General features: G+C 38.3%; 1 protein-coding gene across 1 annotated transcript in view; it reads right to left on the minus strand.

The window, feature by feature from the left end:
* Positions 1-13,448: 13,448 nt before the first annotated feature.
* LYPLAL1 (lysophospholipase like 1) overlaps positions 13,449-23,462 on the minus strand; it is a 38,512-nt gene continuing 28,498 nt past the window's right edge. The window contains exons 4-5 of the mRNA XM_080823775.1: positions 16,136-16,251; positions 13,449-15,248 (exon numbers count right to left, since the gene is read on the minus strand). Coding sequence (XP_080679901.1) covers positions 15,009-15,248; positions 16,136-16,251 — 356 coding nt within the window. The 3' untranslated portion in view covers positions 13,449-15,008. The remainder of the gene's footprint in view (positions 15,249-16,135; positions 16,252-23,462) is intronic.

The raw sequence follows: 23,462 nt of genomic DNA on the forward strand, positions 1-23,462 counted from the left end.
AATCTCAACACTATAATCGACCAAAATGAACCCAAAAATGCAAAAATAGCATTGCAAATGTTAGTACTTAAAAGTAGGAAAAAGCCCAAGTTAATTTCACAAGCTAAGAAATATTAGCCAGGAAAAATATAATTTAGGTCAGAATCAAAACACACCAGAATCAACACCCAGCTCCTGTTTTTGAAAGAGTAAAGCATAGTGGCAGGAAGTAAGTTAAGGTAATGCTGGAAGGTCTTCTGACCTCCTCTGATTCAGATTTCGATTTCCTCTAATGGACAACAGATGTGCCACTAGAATGTAAGCTCCTTCAGGGCAGGAATTTCTGTCTGTGTGGTCAACCATCCTATCCTAACACTTAAAATAATATTCAATGAACACTCATGGAATTAATAAATACATATTTTGTAATCTTGGTAGACTCGGGCCTCCGTGAAAGACTATGTTGCTCTAAAAGAGATGGACAAGTCAGGATACTTTCTTGGGCCATGGCTTCTCTGTGGTGTGAGGATGCATGTGCTCTGGCAGCTGTTTTGTGACCCTAGAATGACAAATGTCAGGAAAAAGGCCAATATTCTGGGCATGACAGAGTGAATAGACAACAAAGTCTGGGTCTTTAATGATAGCATTGGACAGATATACCAAACCTGAGAACACTTCTCCAACTCTCCTCTGTGAGGTTAGCAACTGTTTTTACCCTTTAAGTCATAGTTGCTCAGGTTTCCTGCAACTGTATCACTCTGTCCTGACAACTTCCACTTTGAATATGTTTCAGACAATTGAGAGGCTATTTCATTATCGTACCTATTTCTCCTTCAAGGTAAGAAATTGATGAAAGATAAACATTCAATTGAGCAGGCAAGAAAAAACAAAAGCCTAAATGAATAATGGGGATTATAAAAGAAGGTGTCATAAGAAACAGGTCAGAAATGCACTTAACAGAATCTGGGGGCTAGATTTAGGAAGATTAAGGTGAAGGGGAAATAAAAAATGATTCCACTATTCCTTGGTTGTGGGACTGGGAGGAAAGCTGCCCTCTTAGCTGTAGGAAGATGAATATTAGGAATAAGGGCAAAGTTAGGGGAAATGACGATCAGGTTATCTGGCCCAGAGTTGGTGCTCATGGGATGATATCAACAGTATCAGTGAAAGACATCTCGCAAGTCACTGGGAAATTTGGTCTGGTTTTCAAAAATAAGATTGGGTGTTTCAGTTGTAAATATGTGAATCAGACACATAGATGGGAGAGTTTGACAATTTCCATGGTGTAAAGATTCCCACCATGGCCATTTCAAGCTACCGGTGGTTTATCAACCAATTTGCAAAATTTCTGAAAAATGTCACAGTTGGGAGTCAGTAAAAGCTGGCTCTAAGACAACTCAGGAGTAGAAAAATCACTATTATTAGAATTGGAGGTACATGTATAAACTCATTATGTATATATGTATATATGTATGTATATATTCTCTCTCTATTATATATATCTACATATTCCATATATATTCCAAAATTTATGTATGTATATATGGATTCAAACAATATAAATATATGGACATAATATAGGGATAATATATAACAGTATATATGTTTAACAGTATGTAACAATAGTATACATAAATAGAGTTGTAAAGTTATGTATATGAGTATTCATACATTTATCCCCATTTTTTTCCACTGATGGCCTGGGAACTACAATACCTCAAAAGAGTAAGTCTACCTAGTGCTTCATTAATTGGAGTCAGAAGTCCTTAGAGAAATGATTGATTTAGAGATTGGGCAACAAAAGTATAAGATAAGCCTGGTACATTTTTTTTTTTTGAGCTATAAAATAATACAATTTTCAAAAGAATGAAAAGGACATGTAAAAATGACACCAAAACCAACTCAAAGCCAAACTCTAAATTGTCAATTCTGGGATCATGTCAGTATCAAAAAAAAAAAAAAATTTACAACATATTACTGTGACATATTACAACCCACTGAATAAAATATGAAGCCATGAGTTGATTCTGATATAAGTATATAAAGAAATTAAAACTTTCATGAAGAATTAGAACCATAAGAGACTCTTAATCATAGGAAAAAAAAAAAAAAACAACTGAGGGTTCCTGGAGGGGAAAATGGGGGATGGGTTAACTGGGTGATGGACATTAAAGAGGGTATATGATATAATGAGCACTGGGTGTTACATAAGACTGATGAATCACTGACCTCTACCTCTGAAACCAACAATACATTATATGTTAATTTAATATGCATCACATTTAAAAAGCTGATGTATATTAACTTTATAAAATAATGCTGATGTTCTTCAAAAAATTAATTAAAAAAAGAATTAAATACTGCCATAGTCATCACAAAATACTTACTCATTAATTGCAAAAAGGAAAAAGATAACTTTATAATGAATAATCCTTTATAGTGAAGTTACCATACTGATAAAATGGTCAAAGTGAATATTTTTAGTAATGAAATAAATTGAAACCATGACTCACTTGATAGGACACAATAAAAAGTATATATCATCACTTCTATATTTCTGCATGAGAGGAGTTTAATATAATCTTAAGGAAATATCAGAAAAATCCAGTTTACAAAAATAACTGGCCTTTGAGTGTTAAGGATACAACTCAAAGAAAGACTGAAGAATTGCTCCAGACCAAAGGCAACTAAAGAAACAACAACTTAATACAGTGTACAATCTGGCATGGACTCTTTGATGTAAAGGATATAATCGAACATTTGGTGAAAGTTGAATGGGGATCTAATCTAATAGGATTAGATAGCAGTAATGCATTATTTTGAATTTCTTGGTTGTTATAGTTATACCACAGAACTTTAGAATGTTCTCGTTTGTAGGAAATACACACCAAAGTATTATAGGATGATGAGGCATTTTGTTAGCAATTTTTTTTGCAAATTGTTCAGAAAAGAAAGTTCTTTATACTATGCTTACAACTTTAATATATATTTGGAACTTTAAAAAATATATACCAGTATATCTTACCTTTCTAGTCGTTATAACTCACCAGTAAGTCCTAAATTAGTTTTACAAGTTAACTACTTCATTGTACATAATATTTCAACTCAATGAAACTATTTTTTCTATATGATTTTAAACTTTCTCCTAGTTAATTCACATCCCTTGTTACATTTATTCTTATGCCAACCATCAAAAGTAGCTTGGAAATTAACTTCCCTATTGTTTGGGTAGAGAAAATGAGGCAAATAGCTCAGTAATCATCATTCACTAATAGACAATTAATTGCTGAATATTCATGTCATGGAAGATACCACATAAAATGCCATCACATGTATCTCAGAGCTGTCAACAATAAAGATGGACCAGAATTTTGGGTCATCTGATATCCACCCTGTCTTTTCTAATGACCCGTTATCCCAATGGGATTCCACGTTGGCCACCAACTTCATTCAATTGATAGTGGCTCTTGGAGTACTGCGTTGAGAAGGAAGACTAGCTGACTTCTCAGAGAAGAATGCCTTGCTTGATACATCTGCCGGAGGCTGGGTGGGAAGCAGAACGCATACTGGTGGGTTTTTTTGTTGTTTGTTTGCTGATTTTCCCCACATTTTGCTGCAAAATGTTGTCTTCCTAAGCATTAAATGTAACCTCAGGGGAAGCAAACATAGAAGACAGGGCCACATTCCTCAAGTCTTATAAAATAAATCCCAAAGAACAGCAAAGAAATCTTAGTTAAAAAGTCAGCAGGAAATGATAATTATGTTGTCTAATTTATTACATGTCTATTGTGTACCAATCACGGTACTAGGTATTGAAGAGGAAAACAAACATATAGCCCTTGCCTTTGAGATCAAAATTTGGAATGGGTAGAGGACCACCATGTAAAGGATCCATACAGAAACATGGGACCAGAGAAACTTCTTCTGCTGAAGATAATTGGATGAGGCATTGAATTGCCCAAAACCTGTGTCTTAAACGTTAGGAGCTTGTCAGTTGAGGGAGGAGAGAGCTTTCCAAATGGTGGGAATAACATAATGAAGCCAAGGTCTTGACAAAGGGCATGTCAAGGGAATCTGGGTGCAGCAGAAGCATTCGGAGTTGTGTGTGTGTGTGTGTGTGTGTGTGTGTGTGTATTTATGTGCACTGTGGCATGAGAGAAAAGATGGGTGAAAGATGAAGCTGAAATAGGAGGTAGGGACCAGACTATGAAGGGGTTAACTGCATAGTTAGAAAATTATAATAATTTAATTCTGAAGACACTGGGAAGCCAGCAGGATGTTGTGAGGTAGTGGGGCAGACTCTGATGCCATGCTGGAGAAAAACAGAAGAAACCAGAGGCAAGGAGACCCATCCAAGGCATGATAGGACCAGAACTAAGACAGAGACTTTGAGGATGGTTTAAGGTGAAGGGGAAGGATGCTTCTTCGATAAAACATGAAAGCATTTGTGAACTGACACGATGCAAAGTTGAGAGGTGGGGACCAGTGAAGATTTTTCAACCCAAAGACATTATTACGTAGAGGACAGTCCTTTAAAAGAGATCACAACAGGAGAAGCGGTTCAGGAATGGGCAACAAAGCAATACTTCTCAACGGCTGTGTTGGGTTCTTCACATTAAATTTCATAACAACCCCATTTTACAGCTGGGAGAACAGAAATTGGAGAGATTAGGTTTCTTTTTTAACCCCAATCACACATTTGATCAATGTGAACATTTTGCATTGTTTTGAATATATTCAAGGTATAGTCCTATGAAGATATCAAGTAAGATAAGGACTGAACCAGACTATAGGACTCAGAAATTAGAACCCTGATAAAAACAGTTCATAATCTGAAAAAAATTCTTAAATCTATACCATGACTTAAAAATTAGGTTGGACTTGCTATACATTGGGGCAGAGGGAGAGGAGAGATCGCTGCATTCTTCTAGCAAAACAGGAAAAATGGAACCCAAAGCAGCAGGCGTATGAAATATCTACAAAGGAAAGGAAATGGCTCTGAATCTAAGACATTTGAAATTTATGTGTATTTGTAGCTATACTTTCCAAACGCCAAGGCTGCAGCGTCGCGCGGCACGGTGAAAAGAGCATCAGAAGGAGGAATCACATTTGAGCCCTCTCAGTTTCTGTAAGTGTAAAATGATAATCTCTGAATGCCCTCCAGCAGTAAGGACTCTTTGATTCTATGGGAGAATTAAGACAATGTTCAGCAGCTGCCCTGAGGCACACTTCAGATTTCACAGGATAATTAAGAAACCTTTAAAAAAAAAGAGAGAGAAGAAAACAAAAACGCATTTCAGCTACTTTTGAAATCGATATATTTTTCATTTGCCATTTTAAAACCCTGTTTTTAGACTTAACTAGAGATTTATTGCTGTTGAAGTGAAATTTTTAAAGGGAACCATTTATTTGCTTCTGCCAGTTGCATGCCGTGAACTTTGGTTTTAACACTTCTGTGTCGTTATGTGATAGAGAAACTGGCTTCATACTTAATGCCCAGGGGAAAGACTTCCATCTCTCACAGATACCTCCACCCAATTTTTCAATTTCAATAATTTCATTGGCAAAAGAAAGCATACCAGAAGTGGCCAAAATTAATATGTCAAGGAACGAATATGTCAAGTGTATCTCTAGCTACAATTGGACAAGCCAACAACTCACTGGAAGAAATGAGGGAGGGAAGAAAGAGGGAAATAGGAAATGAAAACGGAGTGATTTTTAACCAAGGTAATACTATGCCCGTAAGAGTAGGTAGTGAAACACCAAACCAAACCAAACCAAAACCCCAGTTATTAATTCATTATAGCAAAAAATGAAGTAACAAGCTATGTTGAAATCACTCTTAAAATGAATTTGAAATAAAATGTGAAGGCATCAAAATTTGCTCATCACTTCTTAAGACAGAGAGAAGAAAGAAAGAAAGAAAGAAAAGAAAGAAGGAAGGAAGGAAGGAAGGAAGGAAGGAAGGAAGGGGGAGGGGGGGAAGGAAGGAAAGGAAAAAATATTCCAGATGCTGTGAACTAAATTATTGGCGAAAACATGTCTCTTATGGGCATTTTTCCCAAAATATTTCTTCAAAACAGGATGTACACTATTTATCATAGAACCATTAATTCTATTCTCCATATAAAAATCTTACATGGCTTTCACAACCAATCCAAAACAAAGGCCTATATAAACTCACAAAGGTAACACACATAACAGCCTGAGGGCAGCACAAAGAAAATATACTTTAAAATAATATTTTACATTTTTGTAAAAGTCCACTCAATATTTCAAATGGAATTTCACTCGTTTTCTGAAATACTGGAGTAGCAGAAAGGAATGAAGGCTTTGCAGGGTGGTTAAACAGAACTTGAAGGAAGTCCATGGAAAGTGGTTGCAAACATATCCGCCAAATCCTGTGGTCAGTTGGGCAATAAATGGTCTTCCATCTTTCTTCCTCTTAATGAGGAGAATTTAGGGAAGGGATTATAGGCTGAAGAGAGGGGTCAAAACAAAGACCCCAGTGCTGCTTGTTTGTTGCTAATTCTCCTCCAAGTGGGGGGACAGCCTTGGGCCTACCCCTTCAGAATAATGAGTGCTAACAAGTGTTCTGGAGGGATGGAACTTTCTGCCCTTTTTCAGAAACAGTTACAGAGATGCTTACTTGCGTTGAGTATGAAAGCAGGGAAATTCACCATCCCTACATGCAAAGACCAGGCCAATCTTGAGAACTATGGCCGATTCTCCTGGAACATGGAGGACATTGGGCAGGATGGTCGTTAAGGAGGAACAGAACAGCTGGGCCGTCTTATGGCTCAGCCTCTCCTTCAGTCTCTCATGCCAACCTAGATCCATTTGAAGATGGTGGTAAAACGTCTCAGAGTTTGTGTTTTGTTTTTTTTGTTTTTTTTTCCTGCACTGGGCTCTACCTGCTTTAAGGAAGTTTGGGCCTCTCAGAAAATTTCCCTGAAATAATTTCCCATGGGAAACCACAGAGAGGGTATTGACGGGTATTAAAGCTCTTATTGTCCTGGACTTGGCCTACCATGCTGATGAGGTTGATTCCATGAAGAGTGAGAAACTGAAAACGAAATAATTTTTTGCACGCAACTGCCACGCCTCTCAAAACGGAGACGTGATTTGCTTACTGTGTGGCATCCTCTTCCTCTCTGCACCCCTGGGATCCATCCCATCTCCTTTCACTGACCTCAGCTGGTTTAAGGAGAAAAGAGGCTAGGGTGACATCTCCCTGTTCCCAAAAGGGATGAAGGGCTACGTTCTATCGAGTGTGCTGGGGAATGTTGGGAAGGAAAGGGATTCACACTGTTGTGGCTCTGGTGGGTACCAACCTCTGAATTACCACTTTACTGGGTCCCATGTGGTGATGAGATGCCCAAATTCAACTGATGCGATTGGGGCAAGCTCACAGAGGGGAGGGAAATTAGCCTGAACTTGGGGGTGGAGACTCCACGTTAACGCATTGCTGTTTCGGGTCCCACTGCTGAACGTAGAATTGGTATTGGTGTTTTACCTGTTTATACGCAATACTCCTAAGTACCGAAGGGGCTTCTCCAGATTGGGAAAAGCCAGGTCTAGAGAATACTAATACTTCTGGGGCCCTCCATCTTCAGCGATCGCTTTGAGCTACAAGTCTCCATGACTGACTATGTTGCCAACTAGAACTTCTGGCAAAGGGGGGTAACCTCCACTCGGTGATGCCCTTTGGGGTTTGGACACATCGCCTCCTCAACATAGCTACCAGTTTTGCCTCTTTTGAGAAGCAGGTCTCAGTTTGAGAAGGGGCTCTTGTTGAAGCCGAGTGCCTGACCCCTGAAAGAACTGTGACTATAACCTGACATTTCTATGTTGGGGTGGACTGACTCAACCTCAATGACTAACAGAGTCAAAAGGATCCAGTAATGGTACATTCAAGAACGCAGCCGGCCTGGCCTCCGAGGCATCTTGGCTCCATATGAGCAAATGGCAGTTGTTCCACTCCATCACCTGAAGCAAAATCACTGGCTCAGTGAGGCCCTTGGGTCCCAGCGTCTCCCTACGGTGCTGGGGCTTGCTTCACTGATGGTTTGGCTAAGCTGAAATCGGAGGGTGTCCACTGGGCAGCTCCAACCGTTCATCCTCAGGGCCAACTGTTCAGACCTGAAAATGGCCACAGTCATTCCATTCAGTGGGCAGAACTCAAGCCTGTTCTTACAGCTCTGACAAATCCTACCCTTGGTAAACCTCATTATGTTTTTTACTAACTCTGGGGTTGTTGCCATGGCCTATTTGGACTATCACTTGGAAAAGTATAGACTGGAAGATTAATGACACCCCTCTTTGGCACTGCTCACTGAGAAAACACATAGTGACTGCTGATTGAACGCTCTGGGCCACTCGTGTAGATGGACCTGTTGACACTGACCGGAATCAAGCTGCTGGTTGAGTCTGCCCTACCCAGACTGCCACTGTTGCTTACCCGAACCATCATCATACCAGACATGGTAACCCATCAACCGTTCTACTGGGCACAGAGTAAAAGGTCCTGTTTGAAAAGCAGAGGCTACCATTGCGTGCCCAATTCTGAGTCCTAACAAAATTTGATCCGGTTGCCTCTCAGGGCAGGTAAACCACACAGCACGGAGCATTGCCTGAACTTGCTCCCAACACATGAATGACAACTGATCTTCGACCTCTTCTTGGGATAAGTGGTGCCTTACTGCTATCAGCCCTTTTTCAGGTTATGTGTTCCTGTTCCAGTCTGATAAGCCTATACTGGCTGTACTATTGTGGCTTGTGAAAGTAATCTGAGTGATATTTTTGGTTTATATTTCTGGACCACTTCCAACCTGACAGTGGTGTGCCTTTTATCACAAAACAATTCCACAATGGGCTGAAAGGTAAGTATTTGATGGACTTTTCACATTCCCTGCAATTCGCTGAGATCTGGTTTTCCTGAGCATTGGGGCCTTCTCCTCAAGAACTGACTCAAAAATGTCTGGCTCTACTTCTGTCACTTTCTTCTGGTCCACACACCTTAGTAAGGCAGTTTGGTTGATGAATGAAACTGTCCTCAAAAAGGGATAATCTCTTCTCTGCTGTTTTCTGAATTAGAGTCAAAATGAAAGTGTTGGGAGATTGTATAGAACTGTTTTGAAAATTCAGGATTCCTCCTGATCATTCCCAAGTATGATTCATTCTTCTTCTTTTCCCTAATGACAACCTGACGTTGACTTGTTTGGTCCACTCTCTGGGAGGCTGCTTAACCCAAAGGAGGCAAGGGATTCAAATTGATTTTGGCTCACAGATAGGAATTTACTTGTTACATTGATATGGTCTTAGATCAAAAAGATAATTACTAACTCTTTGAGTACAAGTGCTTGCCAAGCCTCGCTACAGTGGTCTGTGTGGGGCCAGATTGGGGGGGCCCACAATGGGTCTCTGTAAGTTTTATAAAAATGCCCTTGTCCCTGTTGTGCGCAGCCCTTCCAGATGAAAGGTCTGGGTACGAGGAGGGAACAATTGGCAAGTAGTGGAATTACAGCTACTGGAATGGGACATAGTTACATGTAAATGGAGGGACAACAACAATTCTGGAAATCGAGAATACTTGACCCCAGAAGCTTCTGGGGAAAAAAAAGATTGAGCACTATCCTTCAAAACCACTGGAGCTTCCCTGAAGATGGAGAACAACCTAGTATAGTTTTCCCAAACTGCTACAAGCACCTTAAAATTTAACTGACTGCTGGACCTGCCATTTCTCAACAGAGGACTCAAAATTTGATTGCCATTCTTCTTGACATTACTAAGAAGACTATGGAAACAGTAAAGGATGGCCCGGGTTCTAAATCCTTCCCTTACAAAAAATAAAAAAACACCTATCAACACATCTTTCTTATCTCCCACACTCATTCCCATAGCTGTCACTTGTTCATTCTATGGTGTGGACAAATGCCACCAAGCCAGTGATGTGCACAAACAGCACAGAGTGACTGCCCCCTGGGCATTCTCTACAAAGGCAAGAACTAGAAGTTATTGAACAGAACTTGAAACTGTAAGGCTAGACAGCTAGACAGAAATTCACATTGGAGACACTGTTGCCTGTGCCCTTGACTGATGGAGGTCCCATTTTAGGAGGGCTAACAATTGTAAAGTAGGTGTTAACTCTTCCCTCTGGAACACATGGTGACTTTCATCCATGTAAGACATTTTCAAGTGTTTTCATGAGTAGCTCATACAGATCCCACATGACTGTAGAGATTGCTCCAAAATGAAGTTACCCCTGTTATTCGTGAAAGCTTTCTAGAGAGGATAACCAATTTGCTATTTATGTATAGCCTAAGGGCTCTGATCTCTACAATGGGATCCACTCATCCAATTAAAAAATTTGGCAAGAAATTTGTGCCTGTCTTTAGCTAAAATGCTCAAAGATTACTCCTCTTGTTTCTGGAAACATTCAGCGCCAATTCAAATCATGGCTCTGGGGTTGTGGAGGACACGCTGTCCTAGATGACCTCCTTGTAGACCAAGATGGAGTCTGTGTAATTGCTCATATATCCTGTGATGCCTGGATTAATGCTAATGACAAGTGGGAAGGGCAGTATAAAAACTTAAGAGGGACAGCTGGCCTCCTAAGGAAAACTCTAAATGGTCATGAGATTTGTTCAGTTGGATGGGACCAGAACCTGGTGGACACAGCTGAGGTCAGTGCTACAGGGGGGCCTCATTCAAGTTTGTAGAGTCCTGTTCATAGCAGTCTTAATTCAATGTTGTACGGAACAAATTTGGTTATAGCCAAATGGCAGAATTTAACAAATATGACAAGAGATAGCTCATGCATGTTACCCTCGGTGTAGGAATATGCTAAGCTTACTTCAGAAGAGTTTACACATGTACACCCACAGAAACCTATTTTTAAGGAGCAAACTGGGATGTAAAATTAAAATATGTATGACAGCACATTTCTTCTCTGTAAATACGGTTCTAACTTTTCATGTGTTGAAACTACTCCAAGTCAGTCTTATGAACTGACTTTATGTACCATATAATCAGAATTTTCTTGAAATATCTGCATGCTTTTGGCATTGAAATATTTGCATGGCTTTGGTAATTCTGTCCTCATATCAAAAAATCCCTTTTATATGATAAAGACTTTTTGCCTAAATACATTCTGGCTAAACGATATCTGGACATTCTCTTTTACATATCAAAGTACCACACATTATCCATAGCCAAATTGTCATTCTGCTTTATATTTTGCTCTCAGTTCATTTTGTTATACTTCAATTGAAATACTCAACTTCCTATAAAAAGTACATTTAAGCTCCTTACCACTGATGATGATCTTTCTTATTCAGATTTCAGTTGAGAAAAAATACTACCAATAAACATTCGGCTTCACTTACAAATCATTAAAGTTAATAATAAAGAACACTACAAAAATTCAAACAAAAGAAAGAGTAAAAAGTGCAAGTTTCCCTTCACTTGTATCCTAGCTTTCTCTCTCCTTCCTTGCAACATTCCAGTCTCCCCAACACAAAGGTATATAATTTTTGTGATGCTGATTTACATTTTCGTCTTCTTGCTGATTTTCTTCTCCCACATAAGAGAGGAAAACAGCTATTTCAATTCCTTTGCCTTCGAAATGTTTCTGCAGGTAAAGCAACAGCAAGGTTTGGGATGGGACAGGAAAGGAATGACTGAGTGGTTTCTTTAGGAGGACACCTTAAACCCTGGTGTTTCCAGCCTTAGCGTATTTTTCTCAAGCTCAGAAACCGGGCTTTAAGAGACCACATGCGTATGGACAACAGGGACCTCAAGATTAGTGAGTGAGGACTGGAGCCTGGAGGACCTCCCCTGAACATCATACTGCTCAGGATAACACAATGGGTATTTTACTGGCCCAATGGGGAGGGGACCAGAATTGGATTGAAGGTTATAGCCACATAAAATTTTAGATATATCCTCCATGCATGGATCGATTTGTGGAGCTGCATTTATAAACATAATAACCAGTACTAGCAATGCCTTGAATTTCATATATATATATATATATATATATATATATATATATATATAGTTTTATTTATTTGACAGAAAGAGACACAGTAAGAGAGAGTACACAAGCAGTGGGAGAGGGAGGGGGGAAAGCAGTCTTCCCAATGAGCAGGACCCTGAGATCATGACCCGAGCTGAAGGCACACACTTAACCGACTGAGCCACCCAGGCGACTCTGTTTATATTAAAGACTTTTACATAGACAATATAGGATCTTCAGGCAATAATCTCACAGAAGAGTATATTGTGGCAGAGGCTAAGGTTTATGCCAGAGTACATGATTAGTAAGTAACAGCCTAAGTATTTAAAAAAAAAAAAAATCTGGATTTCTTTCCTTGCACTCTATCTGGGATGTATACACTGTTTGACTCCTTTCTTTATGCCAGGTATCTGTGGTACTCCCAGGGTAAATGCAGCCATAAGGGGTTTATGTGTAAGTCATACTGTGTATATTCAAGCTGAGGCATTTAGAAGTTCAAGGAGTTGAAGGTCATTAAAAGCTGGGGATAATTAAAACCCTGCACAGTCTTCTGTAAAGGGATTTTTGGATTTTATTAAATTTTATCAGTCTCTTTCTCTCTCCCACCCTCCTTCTTCACATTTAGAGTCGATAACTTTAAATACAAGAGGAGTAAAGGGACTTCCTGCTTATGACCAAGATGGAGATATACAAGGACCAGATTTATTCTTCAACCTGAAACAGCTCCACAGCTAAACCATGTGTAGGCTTCCAGACCCCGGACACTGGCAGCACAGGGCAGTTCTTACGAGGAACAGATGAGGTGAGGTCTACAGATGCTCAGCATACTGTGCGAAGGGAGTTTCTGGGCTGCAGTGTGGGGAGGGAGACCCGGAGGGAGCCAGGAGAGCCCAGAGCTTAGAGTTCACAGAGCAGAGTGTGAGAGAGCCACAGATCTGCAGAGGTTCAGCCCAACTCCAGAACTAACCATCAGAGAGAGGTGTGTGAGGGGAGGGCGACCCACCGGGAACAGAGGAAACAACCACTGGGGCTCATGGAGGCCTGGGGCATGTGTGTTTCACGAGCCACACTGTGAAACCTCATAGTCCGGCAAGTGTCAGCTGGAGTACCCACAATGCACTGCTTGAGGAGGGGGGCAAAGTCGGTCCTGGAGAAACAGGGCTCTGGAACCTCCTAAGAAAGCTTAAAAGGAGGCCTGAAAGGTTCAAACTGTTCCTAAGTACTTTCCAGGTAATTAATTGCACTCAGTGACAAAGCTCCTATTTATAGAAATGCAAGTAGCCCACTGCTTAATGAGGTAGAACTTACAATGCTTGGGATCTAATAAAAAATCATAAGGCCTACGAAGGAGACAAGAAAATATCATCCTTAGTGGAAAGAGAAATCAATCAATAGAAACAAACTACAACAAATGACCGAGATGACAGACTCAATAAAGAACAGGACCGTTGCTATTTAACTATATCCCATATATTCAAGAAGGAGAATAAGCATATTAAATATAAAATGCAACAAATAAAACACAGAACTTCTCTTTTTTATCTCAGATGCACAGTACTTCAGATAAAAAATAAGGTAGGTAGCATGAATGATAAATTAAACATTGCAGAAGATCAATGAACTTGACACACAGTGATAGAAACTATCCAAAATAAAATGCAGAGTGGAAGAAAGAAAAAAAAAAGGAGAAAAAAAAAAAGGAAAAGGGGGAAAAATGAATAAGCACCAATCAGCCTAAAGTCCCCTAAAAAAGAGAATAGGAAGAGGCAAACAAATATTAGAAAATGCAGTGGCCAAAATATCTCTAAATTTGATGAAAACTATAAATCCACAGATTTCAAAAGCAGAAACTCAACAAACACCTGTTGCAAAAAAAAAAAAAAACAACAAAACAAAAGGAGAAAACACCACCAAAGCACATCATAACCAAATTGCTTAAAACTAAAAACTGAAAAAAATTTAAATACAGTCACAGTAAAAAAAAAAAAAATGCAAACTAGAAGACAATAGTGTAAGATCTTTATAGTAATGAAAGGAAAAAAATACCCTGTCACCCTAGAATTCTATATATCTTTAAAGAATGAAGGCAAAATACTACTTTTTCAGACATACAAAAGTTGAAAGAAATTAATAGCTGCGGTCCTGCATTATCATAAATGTTAAAGTATTTCAGGCAGAAGGAAAATGATATCATATGGAAATCTGGCACACATTAAGGAATGAAGAGCACTGGAAAAAGTAGACATAAAAGAATTAAAAAAAATTAAACTTTAAAGGATAATTTAGTGTCGCCTCCAGCCATTGATGTAACATAGGAAATGAATTTATTCTTTCATCTGAAAGAACAACAACAAAAAAGGCAAAATACTGGAAACAAAGTTTTTCAAAGTACTGGACATAGGGCAGTAAAGGTCAGTGGTCTCTGATGGAAGGGGCAGGGGCAGGGAACAAGGTCAGCCCTATGCCCCAGCTTACTGCCTTCAGAGACCTCCCAGGCCACAAAGTGGATAGAAAACACCTCATGCAGAGCTCGGAGGACCGTATTTATTACTCAAAAGGTCTCCAATCGGAGAGGGAGATGAACCTTGAGAGACTGTGGACTCTAAGGAACTAACTGAGGGTTTTGGAGAGGTGGGCGTGGGAGGCTAGGTGAGCCTGGTGGTGGGTATTACAGAGGACACGTATTGCATGGAGCACTGGGTGTGGTGCATAAACAATGAACTCTGGAACACTGAAAAGAAATAAAAAAAAAAATAAAAATTTTTAAAAAAGTCTCCAGTTATTTACAAATGTATCCGAAAAACAATCCACAGATGTTTGTCTAAATTAATGTTTGCCATTGATAAGATGATGCTACTCTCTGTGGCGTTAAGCATTTCAGTGACTAGTAAATAAATCAGTACACTTGATATTTATTAATATTTTAATTATCATTTATCAAACTGTAATTTGGCAGTAAAAACCACTTTTCATGGAGACATGACATGTAGATGAGCAAATCTACCCTGACTCATTCACTTTGCCTTTCCACTTCTTCCGGAAGCTTTGTAAGAATCCATGACTGCAGTTTTTCGAGCTCGGCTCTGCTTAGCTCGTGGTAAACACCCGGGAAACTGTGAAACTTCGCGCTCACTCCTAGGGACCTTAACATCGAGTTTGTCTCCTCACCCCAAGAATGAAGAACTAACTCGTCTGCGGCACCGTGGCACTGAAATAATTCAGGGAGCACACCGTTGCTGTCCCGAAGAGCCTAGAGAACAGGACACGGAAACAGAAATGTTTAAGAAATTCCCTAAAGGAGTCTACGGCCATACCACCCTGAACGCGCCCGATCTCGTCTGATCTCGGAAGCTAAGCAGGGTCGGGCCTGGTTAGTACTTGGATGGGAGAAATTCCCTAAAGGACATCATTCTGGGAAATCAGACAGGGCAGACAATGTCCATTTTACCCAAGCTTCACTATTCCAAGGGAGAAAAGAGGCGGGCGTGGTGCCGTGTGGGGCATGCAGCTGGCTGCAGGTACCACGGGAGCTACCGTTAGTCCTATGCGACCAGCAGTGACTCCACAGAGGACTGTCTCAAACATGGGCAGAGTGTTTCCTGAAGAAACCGTGTGACTCGAGCAGACACGCCTCTTCACGCAGGGTGGAAGGACGGAGGAAGACAAGGGACAATTAAGGGAAAAATTACACTGTAGGTTTCATTTCTGTATCCGCCGCTTCTACAGTAGGTATGAAGTTACAGCGCTATGTACTGTATCCCTGTATTAGCCTGTTGCTATGAAACAGGCATCGGGAATGTGAGAGATTCTGTTTTGATTACATTCATGACATAAACAAACCTCACTAATAATCACCCATATTTTTATCATGGTGTAAGGGATACATATGTATCATACGTATAGATTCTTTTTATTCTTTTGCCTTTGATGCTGACCTTAACAATAGTCTTTCTATGGCATTTCCTGAACATCATGACCAGCTGAAATTATTATTTAATATAACTAATCGGGAAATGGAGTCCCAGCAATGCTTTGTTCACTGATGGTGACTGCCTAATTATCAATTTCATTTTAGTTTCAACATGTGAATATTTCATGCTTGTTTGTTTTGTTTCGTTTTTAAAATGTGGAACTTACCTGGTAAACAGCAGATGTTTTATTCAGAAAACTAGAAAGAGCAAATACTCCTGCCACATCTTGATGATTTCTATATGCTAAATGCATTGCCATGCACCCTCCCATAGAAAATCCTCCTAAAGGAAGCAAAAAATTCACTTATCAGAAGTTGTTGAATAAATGCGACAATAGTTTAAAACAAGATACATCTGTGTCAGGCTTCCATGCATATTGTAAAATATTTGGAGACCTTTACTGAGACAGAGTGCTAAAAAGAAATGTAGTCTACTTTCGAGCTCATCAAAAAAAATACTTGTAATGAGTAACACTGGTTCATCTAGGTCATCACTGGTAAAAAGACTTGTTATAAAGAATTAGGGGGCGCCTGGGTGGCTCAGTGGGTTAAAGCCTCTGCCTTCAGCTCAGGTCATAATCTCAGGGTCCTGGGATCAAGCCCCACATCAGGCTCTCTGCTCAGCAGGGAGCCTGCTTCCCCCTTTCTCTCTTCCTGCCTCTCTGCCTACTTGTGATCTCTGTCTGTCAAATAAATAAATTAAATCTTTAAAAAAAAAGAGTTGGAATTAAACAAATAAATCATGCTCATTGACGGAACATATTTATAATTCAAAATATGAGTCATAGCACAAGTTTTATTTAAACGCCTAATGTCCACTTATATTTTGCTTATACTTGTATTATAGAAGTCCTCCCACTGCCACAAGAATTAATAACATGCACCTCTCTTACTTGCCAAGCTCCAAGCATCATGAAGAGTTACATTTCTCGTGCCTGCCTTTTAAGAGATGTTTAGGGATCTTTAGGGAAGAAAATAAAAAATTTGGTGAGGGGTGCCTGGGTAGCTCAGTGGGTTAAAGCCTCTGCCTTCAGCTCTGGTCATGATCCCAGGGTCCTGGGATTGAGCCCCGCGTTGGGCTCTCTGCTCAGCATGGAGCCTGCCTCCCCACCACCCCACCCCGGCCGCCTCTCTACTTGTGATCTCTAATAAATAAAATCTTTAAAAAAAATTGGTGAGCTAGATAAAACATCTCTGAGTTACAATATTGTTTTGGAAACTGACTTATGATGGTATAATTAAAACAGGTACCTATACAAACTTTTCCAAAAGATTTTTAAAAAACGATTTACTCATTTAACAAATTGTTATTGTCTTTCACGAGTCAAACACTGTGCGAGCCACTGAAGATGCGCAGACTAAAAGACACGGTCCCACGTTCCCTTTGGCAGCACACGGACTAAATACACAGGCCCTTGTCCTCGACAGGGCACAAGGGACATCACAGAATACGGAGATAGGTAGAAGATGTGGGGGCCCAACTTCAGGCTCGAGACCTAGAATGCTACTCCCCTGCTTGAGTGAGAGCTAAAAGGTGTCTTATTTACATTTTGTGAGAAATAAATATAGAAAGTAAATCACACAGCCACACACTTGTGGAAACAGAAAAATATACACTGGTGTGGAATCCAGATCTCCTCATTTCCAGCCTCCTGCTTTATTTCACTTAACAAAGTATAAAGCTGAATGCTTAAAGAGACTATAAATTTAAATTTACTACAATCTCTTTTTACGGATGAAGTGAACCAAGGCCTGAGACTGGGCGACCTGTTTAAGGATGCGGCCCTAATTCTGGCTGTAAAGCTAGGACTTTTGGAATCCAGATTGTATGTACTCTCCACTCTCCACTCTCCTCCAGTATTTATTAAAATACAACTGCTTTTACATTTTGTTTTTACATTTTATTTATTTTACATTATTTATTTAATAATGTCTAATATTATTGGGCAGGGCAGTAATATTATTTTGGACCCAGGATACAACGTATGAGTGAAGATTACTAAGGCTTGCAAAGTTTAGATTTTTAAGAAGTACATAATATGTAAATAATGACCATGTATGATAAATATTACATCTGTGGTTTTCAACATACCAGAAAGAAATAATAGGGCCTCATCAACAGCAGAAGTTCACCATGGATGAGAACCACCTGGAAGGTTCTTTCAAAATAACCCCCCACACCAGCCACAGATACAGATACGTCTGAGAGATCATGAATGGGCTTGGCAGGGGACGAGCAGTACACGCACCTTAACATTGAGCGTGAAAGTTGCATATATGCATCAGATTCCCAAAAAGGTTAAAAACCACCGGAGTGCATTACCTGTGAATGTGTAAACTGATCAACAGGACATGCCCCATTTGGATATGCAGAGCTTGCTGCAGACAAGATGAGTGTTTTTGGTAAACCCTCATTTTAAGCAAGCAGAGAGAATGCGAAACTTACTGGGTTTTGCTACAGTTCTTTATAGACTGCTTTTTCTTCTCAAGTTTTTCTATGTGAAACAGTACGTGGGTTATAAAGCAAACACTCTGAAACAGAACTCTGATCAAGTTTTAATTTAGCAACTTTAAGTTAGTTCTCTAGATTTTGAAATCCTTGAGGATAAGAAACCATTCTGCCTCCCATGATCACACTGTGTTGAGGGCTTATGAGGAGCTCTGCAAAGTGTCCTCGCCCCCTGGTGCACATGTGCCCGGAGCTGGCTTCCTCATCTCCTGTGCCCAGTGGTTGAGTACACTTTCTGGTACACAGTGATAACTCAGCAAAAGTCTGTTTAGCTGAATTCTTAGAAACCATATATTACAGGATGAAAGTAATAAAAAGTTTATGAATGTCTCTTAAATTTATCAGATTTAAAGGCACATGAAACATTTTCTAATGTAAAGTCTGGTGGAAAGAGGACCCCAGTGAAATAAAGGGAAACCAAATTTTAATCCTACCAGTGACACTCTAGGTGTTGCCTCGGGGTAAACTATTTAAGACCCAGAATCTCATTTCCAATAAGATTAGATAGTTGGACTAGATGATCTTTAGGGTTTCCACCAAGTTTTTATTTTTTTAAAGATGATTTTATTTATTTATTTGAGAGAGAGAATGAGAGAGCAATAGTGAGCACAATTTGGGGGGGGAGGGAGAGGGAGAAGGAGAAGCAGACACCCCACTGAGCAGAGAGCCTGATGTGGGGCTCAATCCAAGGACCCTGGAATCATGACCTGAGCCGAAGGCAGAGGCTTAACCGACTGAGCCACCCAGGTGCACCAGGGTTTCCACAAAGGTTTTTAAATCTATTATATACAAATGCTTAATAATCACTTGTAAAAGTCAAACAGCAAGGACTTTCAAAGTTTAGAGTTATTGTAAATACAGAACTCTACTTTCAGTTTAAGATTAAGAATCTGTATCTCCCAGGATATGACCGCAGACCTCCTTCAAGTTCACAGAACGAATCCTAGCAAATGCTTACTTCCTTCATCGCTTCAGATCTCCCCTCTTTTTCCAATTTACTTAAAAAATGAATTCCAGGTTGCTTATAACCAAACACACTGAAAACAATAAAACTACAGCTTTAAAACGAGGGGAAAATGTGACGGAGAGAGAGATGGGGTTCCTGGTAGAACGAGAGATAAAGAACGAAAGAGAGAGACACACATAATATGGGGAGGCAGCAGCAATTACGGGTGCTGCTGGTCTTCCAACTGCTTCCTTGTAGCAAGACAACATTCTTTAACAGAAGGAATTATGCCAAATCCTACTAGAAACTTCTACTGGCATTGAATTCCTGGGTGGAATTTATCAAGGAGATCTTTATTAAACATCAAACTCAAAATCAGACATTGTACAGACAGCCTCTTCTGCTCATGACTTTTATGTAAGTCTGGGGCATGAAGCCTTAGCATTCAGTAGTCTATAAGGTTCATGTGAAGAGGGATTTTTGTCTTATTCACTGATGTACCCTCCCTATGCTTAGAACAAGTGCCTGGCACACAGCAGGCATCTAGTAAGTATCTCATCACATAAATGAATAAATATAGGTTGTGGTTCTATAAAATTATATCTATAAGGGGACAAATTTGTATCATCAGGGAATGTGGCTCTTTGGCGATCTGACTGGCTATAAAAGTAAAGCTTAGAAAAAAGCAGGAGTGAATAGTTAGTGTCCCCCAGCCAGATTTCTAAATCTGGCTTCTTCAAATTAAAGATTCCTCGACTCAGCGCCAGACCCTCTAACACAATCTCAAAGTATATGTCTAATTTTTAAAAGCTCTTCTACCTATACATCAAATGTATGAGAATCATAGTCTTAGAAAAATATCAATGGCTGAAAGGCAGACAATTCAGGATTAAGTATAATGGGTAAGAACAGAAAGTGAAAATATGGTCATGATTTAAAAGAAACCGTATGTTACAGATACTAAGGCTGTAGGAACCAAGTTTTTACTTTTTGGAGAAATTCAAGAGCTTGAATTATATTTTTGCCAAATGTACCAAAGGAATATATTAAATATGACCAGTGTGACTAAGGAACTACATGTTTAATTTTATTTAATTTTAGCAAGTTCAAATTTAAGCCTAAATAGTCACATGTGCTAAGGACTATCAAAGCGGACAATGAAGTTCCAGGTAGTCTAAACTGCATCAATGATCAAAAAAAGCTTCACAATTCATAAGTGGAGCAAAAAGAAAATGTTTCATTAAGAGACGCTGAGGCTAGGATCATTAAAAATCACAAGATAAAAGGTGAATGAAACAGATTAGGAAGCAAAAACAATTTAAAGTTATTTTAAATCATTCATAATGAGAAAATTTTGCAGATTAAATTCCCTCTCCACCATTTTATTCTTATTGTCCACAGTAAACTAATCACTTTGTGTGGTTTCAGAGCCCCTTGAATGAAACCAGCATAACAAGAACTAAATCAAAAGTAAGAAAACATTTTCCCACATTTGAGATGTCATTATGAACAAATATAAATGCATCCTGCAGATATTGAACCTCATGTTCAATACTCATAATTTACAGTGAAAATAAATGTACTCACTGAAATCTTATTATTTAAAGATTTACTCTAAGCCCCTTACCCAATTATAATCTTGTGGGGTAATCTGCTATTTCTCACCAGTCATCTTTGACAATACAATCACCTTTAGCATCACAACTTATTATGAAAAGGGACTTTGTGTATTTTTTTCTAATAGAAGGAAATTTAACACAAAAGACTAGTTATTTGAATTCAATTTCCATCTAAATGTCTAAAATGCAATATAAAATATACTATTCAATAAGTAAATACCAAATAGTAAACTCATTGTAGGTAATGGTTACAATGTTTGTTTATAGTTGCTGGCAAAGTATTAAATCGTCAAGAGTTAACATTTCAACATACATTTAAGATTAACAAGCTGAATAAAACATGTTAAAAAATAATAAACCTAGCTTTTATGAACTCTTTAAATAAAATAAAACAGAAACAATGTATTAAAAAAAAAAAACTATACTGGGAAAACTAATCTATCTGAAAACAAAATCCAGAGGAAAAAAATACTTACAAATTCAAGTTTACCATCAATTAAACAGAACTTTTAACATGTAATAAAATCTACCCTTCCTTCAAATTTCAACAACTCTTCCATTTAACTTATATATTATAGTTATTCAGACTAAACTGTGATAAAGTCTCAAAAGGTTTGGGAATATCTATTTGTCTATTTTCTCTGATATTTACAGGGTAAACAAAATACTTATCATCTTCCAGAAAAAGCTGTTGAAACAGGACTTCCAAGCCTTTAAAGTTCTAATTGTTGTTCAAGAAACACAAGTTGTTTAATGAAGATATATATATATATAAATATATATATATATATATATGAAAAGAAACTAGGACTCTGTTATCATTTCTCAAGTTTTGGCTCAAGAAAGAGCTAAAAGTTTCAAAAGAAATTTGTGTAAGGTCAGGACAAAGGGAGACTGGAAATTTTGGTGCTCATCTTCATCTTGGTCATTGCAATTGTTCTTTCATTTTTATTTTAAATATTATAAAATTAATACACTGATATATATCCAGTGTATAAAGTGTTTACACCATACAGGCAGAAATAAAATGAGTCATCCAAAATTTCATTACTCATACATAATTCTGACATGTTTTTAAAGTTCATTTTAATAGTTAAACACTCAATATATAATTTTTATAACTTACTTTTACTTTCATATCATACTGACTTAAGTCTTTCAACAGAATTAAAAAAAACATAATTTTACTCATTGAATGCACACTCATAATGTTCATTCTATGTGTACATACAGTATTTAATAGTTACATAATATTCAATTGTATTAATAGACCATAATTCCCTTAACCATTTCTCTCATGACGGGTTTTTAGAACATCCACATAAATTACTCAGGTGTAATTCCAGGATTACTTGATTCTCCCTGCTTCAAAATTCTGACATTATGCTCATATTATCAAAATTCTTGTAATCTGGTTATATAATTAGTCAGATTCTAGATGTCCTAGATCAAAGTTAAACCCTAAATTTTATCAGTTTTGTCTTAACAAATTGTCACCACCTAGTGGCCGAAAAAGGAATCCCATCCTGGTACAAAGGTGACTAAGTCAAAGGATCTGGGTTCTAGTCCCAACTAGATTTTATGTTAGCTAGAATCTCTTTGGATTTTAGTGGGGTTTTTTTGTTTGTTGTGTTTTGTTTTTAAATATCTGAAATGAGAATAATAATTTCCTGTTTTACCTATCACAAGGCTCAAAAGAGATATTGTGCATGAAAACAACCTTATAATTTAAACACTATCTGAAAATAAAACAATATGATGTATAATAACGGCAATTTAAAAACTGTCAAGTGTAATATAAATGTGAACTATTTTAGTACTATTACTACTATATGTACTTTTAAAGCACAGCAGTACACATGGGAAAACTTATATATCTTTCTTCATTTTGATTTCTCACATTACACAGAAACATACAAGAAGGAAATGAGTTTCAACACTGATACTAACAGAGAGGCAGAATGTAGTACTATGAATTTGCTTACATTCTGCACAATGTACACTCCCCACATTAATAGAACAAGAAGACAGAATAATATAACATTATTAGTAATTTTCTCAGGCTACAAGATTTGAACCCACTGATTTATTATACTAACTATATTATCAACAATCAGAAACTGATTTAAAGTCACTATTTTACAGCTCATTTCCCCTAACTTTTATCACACCCTCTGTAGACTCATGAGTGGTACAAATACATAAAATTAAATAAATAAGCTTTCTTATGCCTGATAGTCTTAATGTACAGAGTGAGGATTCACAAATGTCTCCAAGAACACAGTGGTGTTCCTTGACCATCTCCTCTATCTGACCCTAGCACTAGGACAGTTAGTGAACTTTTTGTCTAGTTCTTCCTATTTAACCAAAGTTAATTTATTTTTTCCATTAAGAAAGCAATATATTTCCATTGATGACTA

Source organism: Martes martes, assembly GCF_963455335.1.
Source record: "Martes martes genome assembly, chromosome: 15".
In the NCBI taxonomy this organism is placed as follows: Eukaryota; Metazoa; Chordata; class Mammalia; order Carnivora; family Mustelidae; genus Martes; species Martes martes.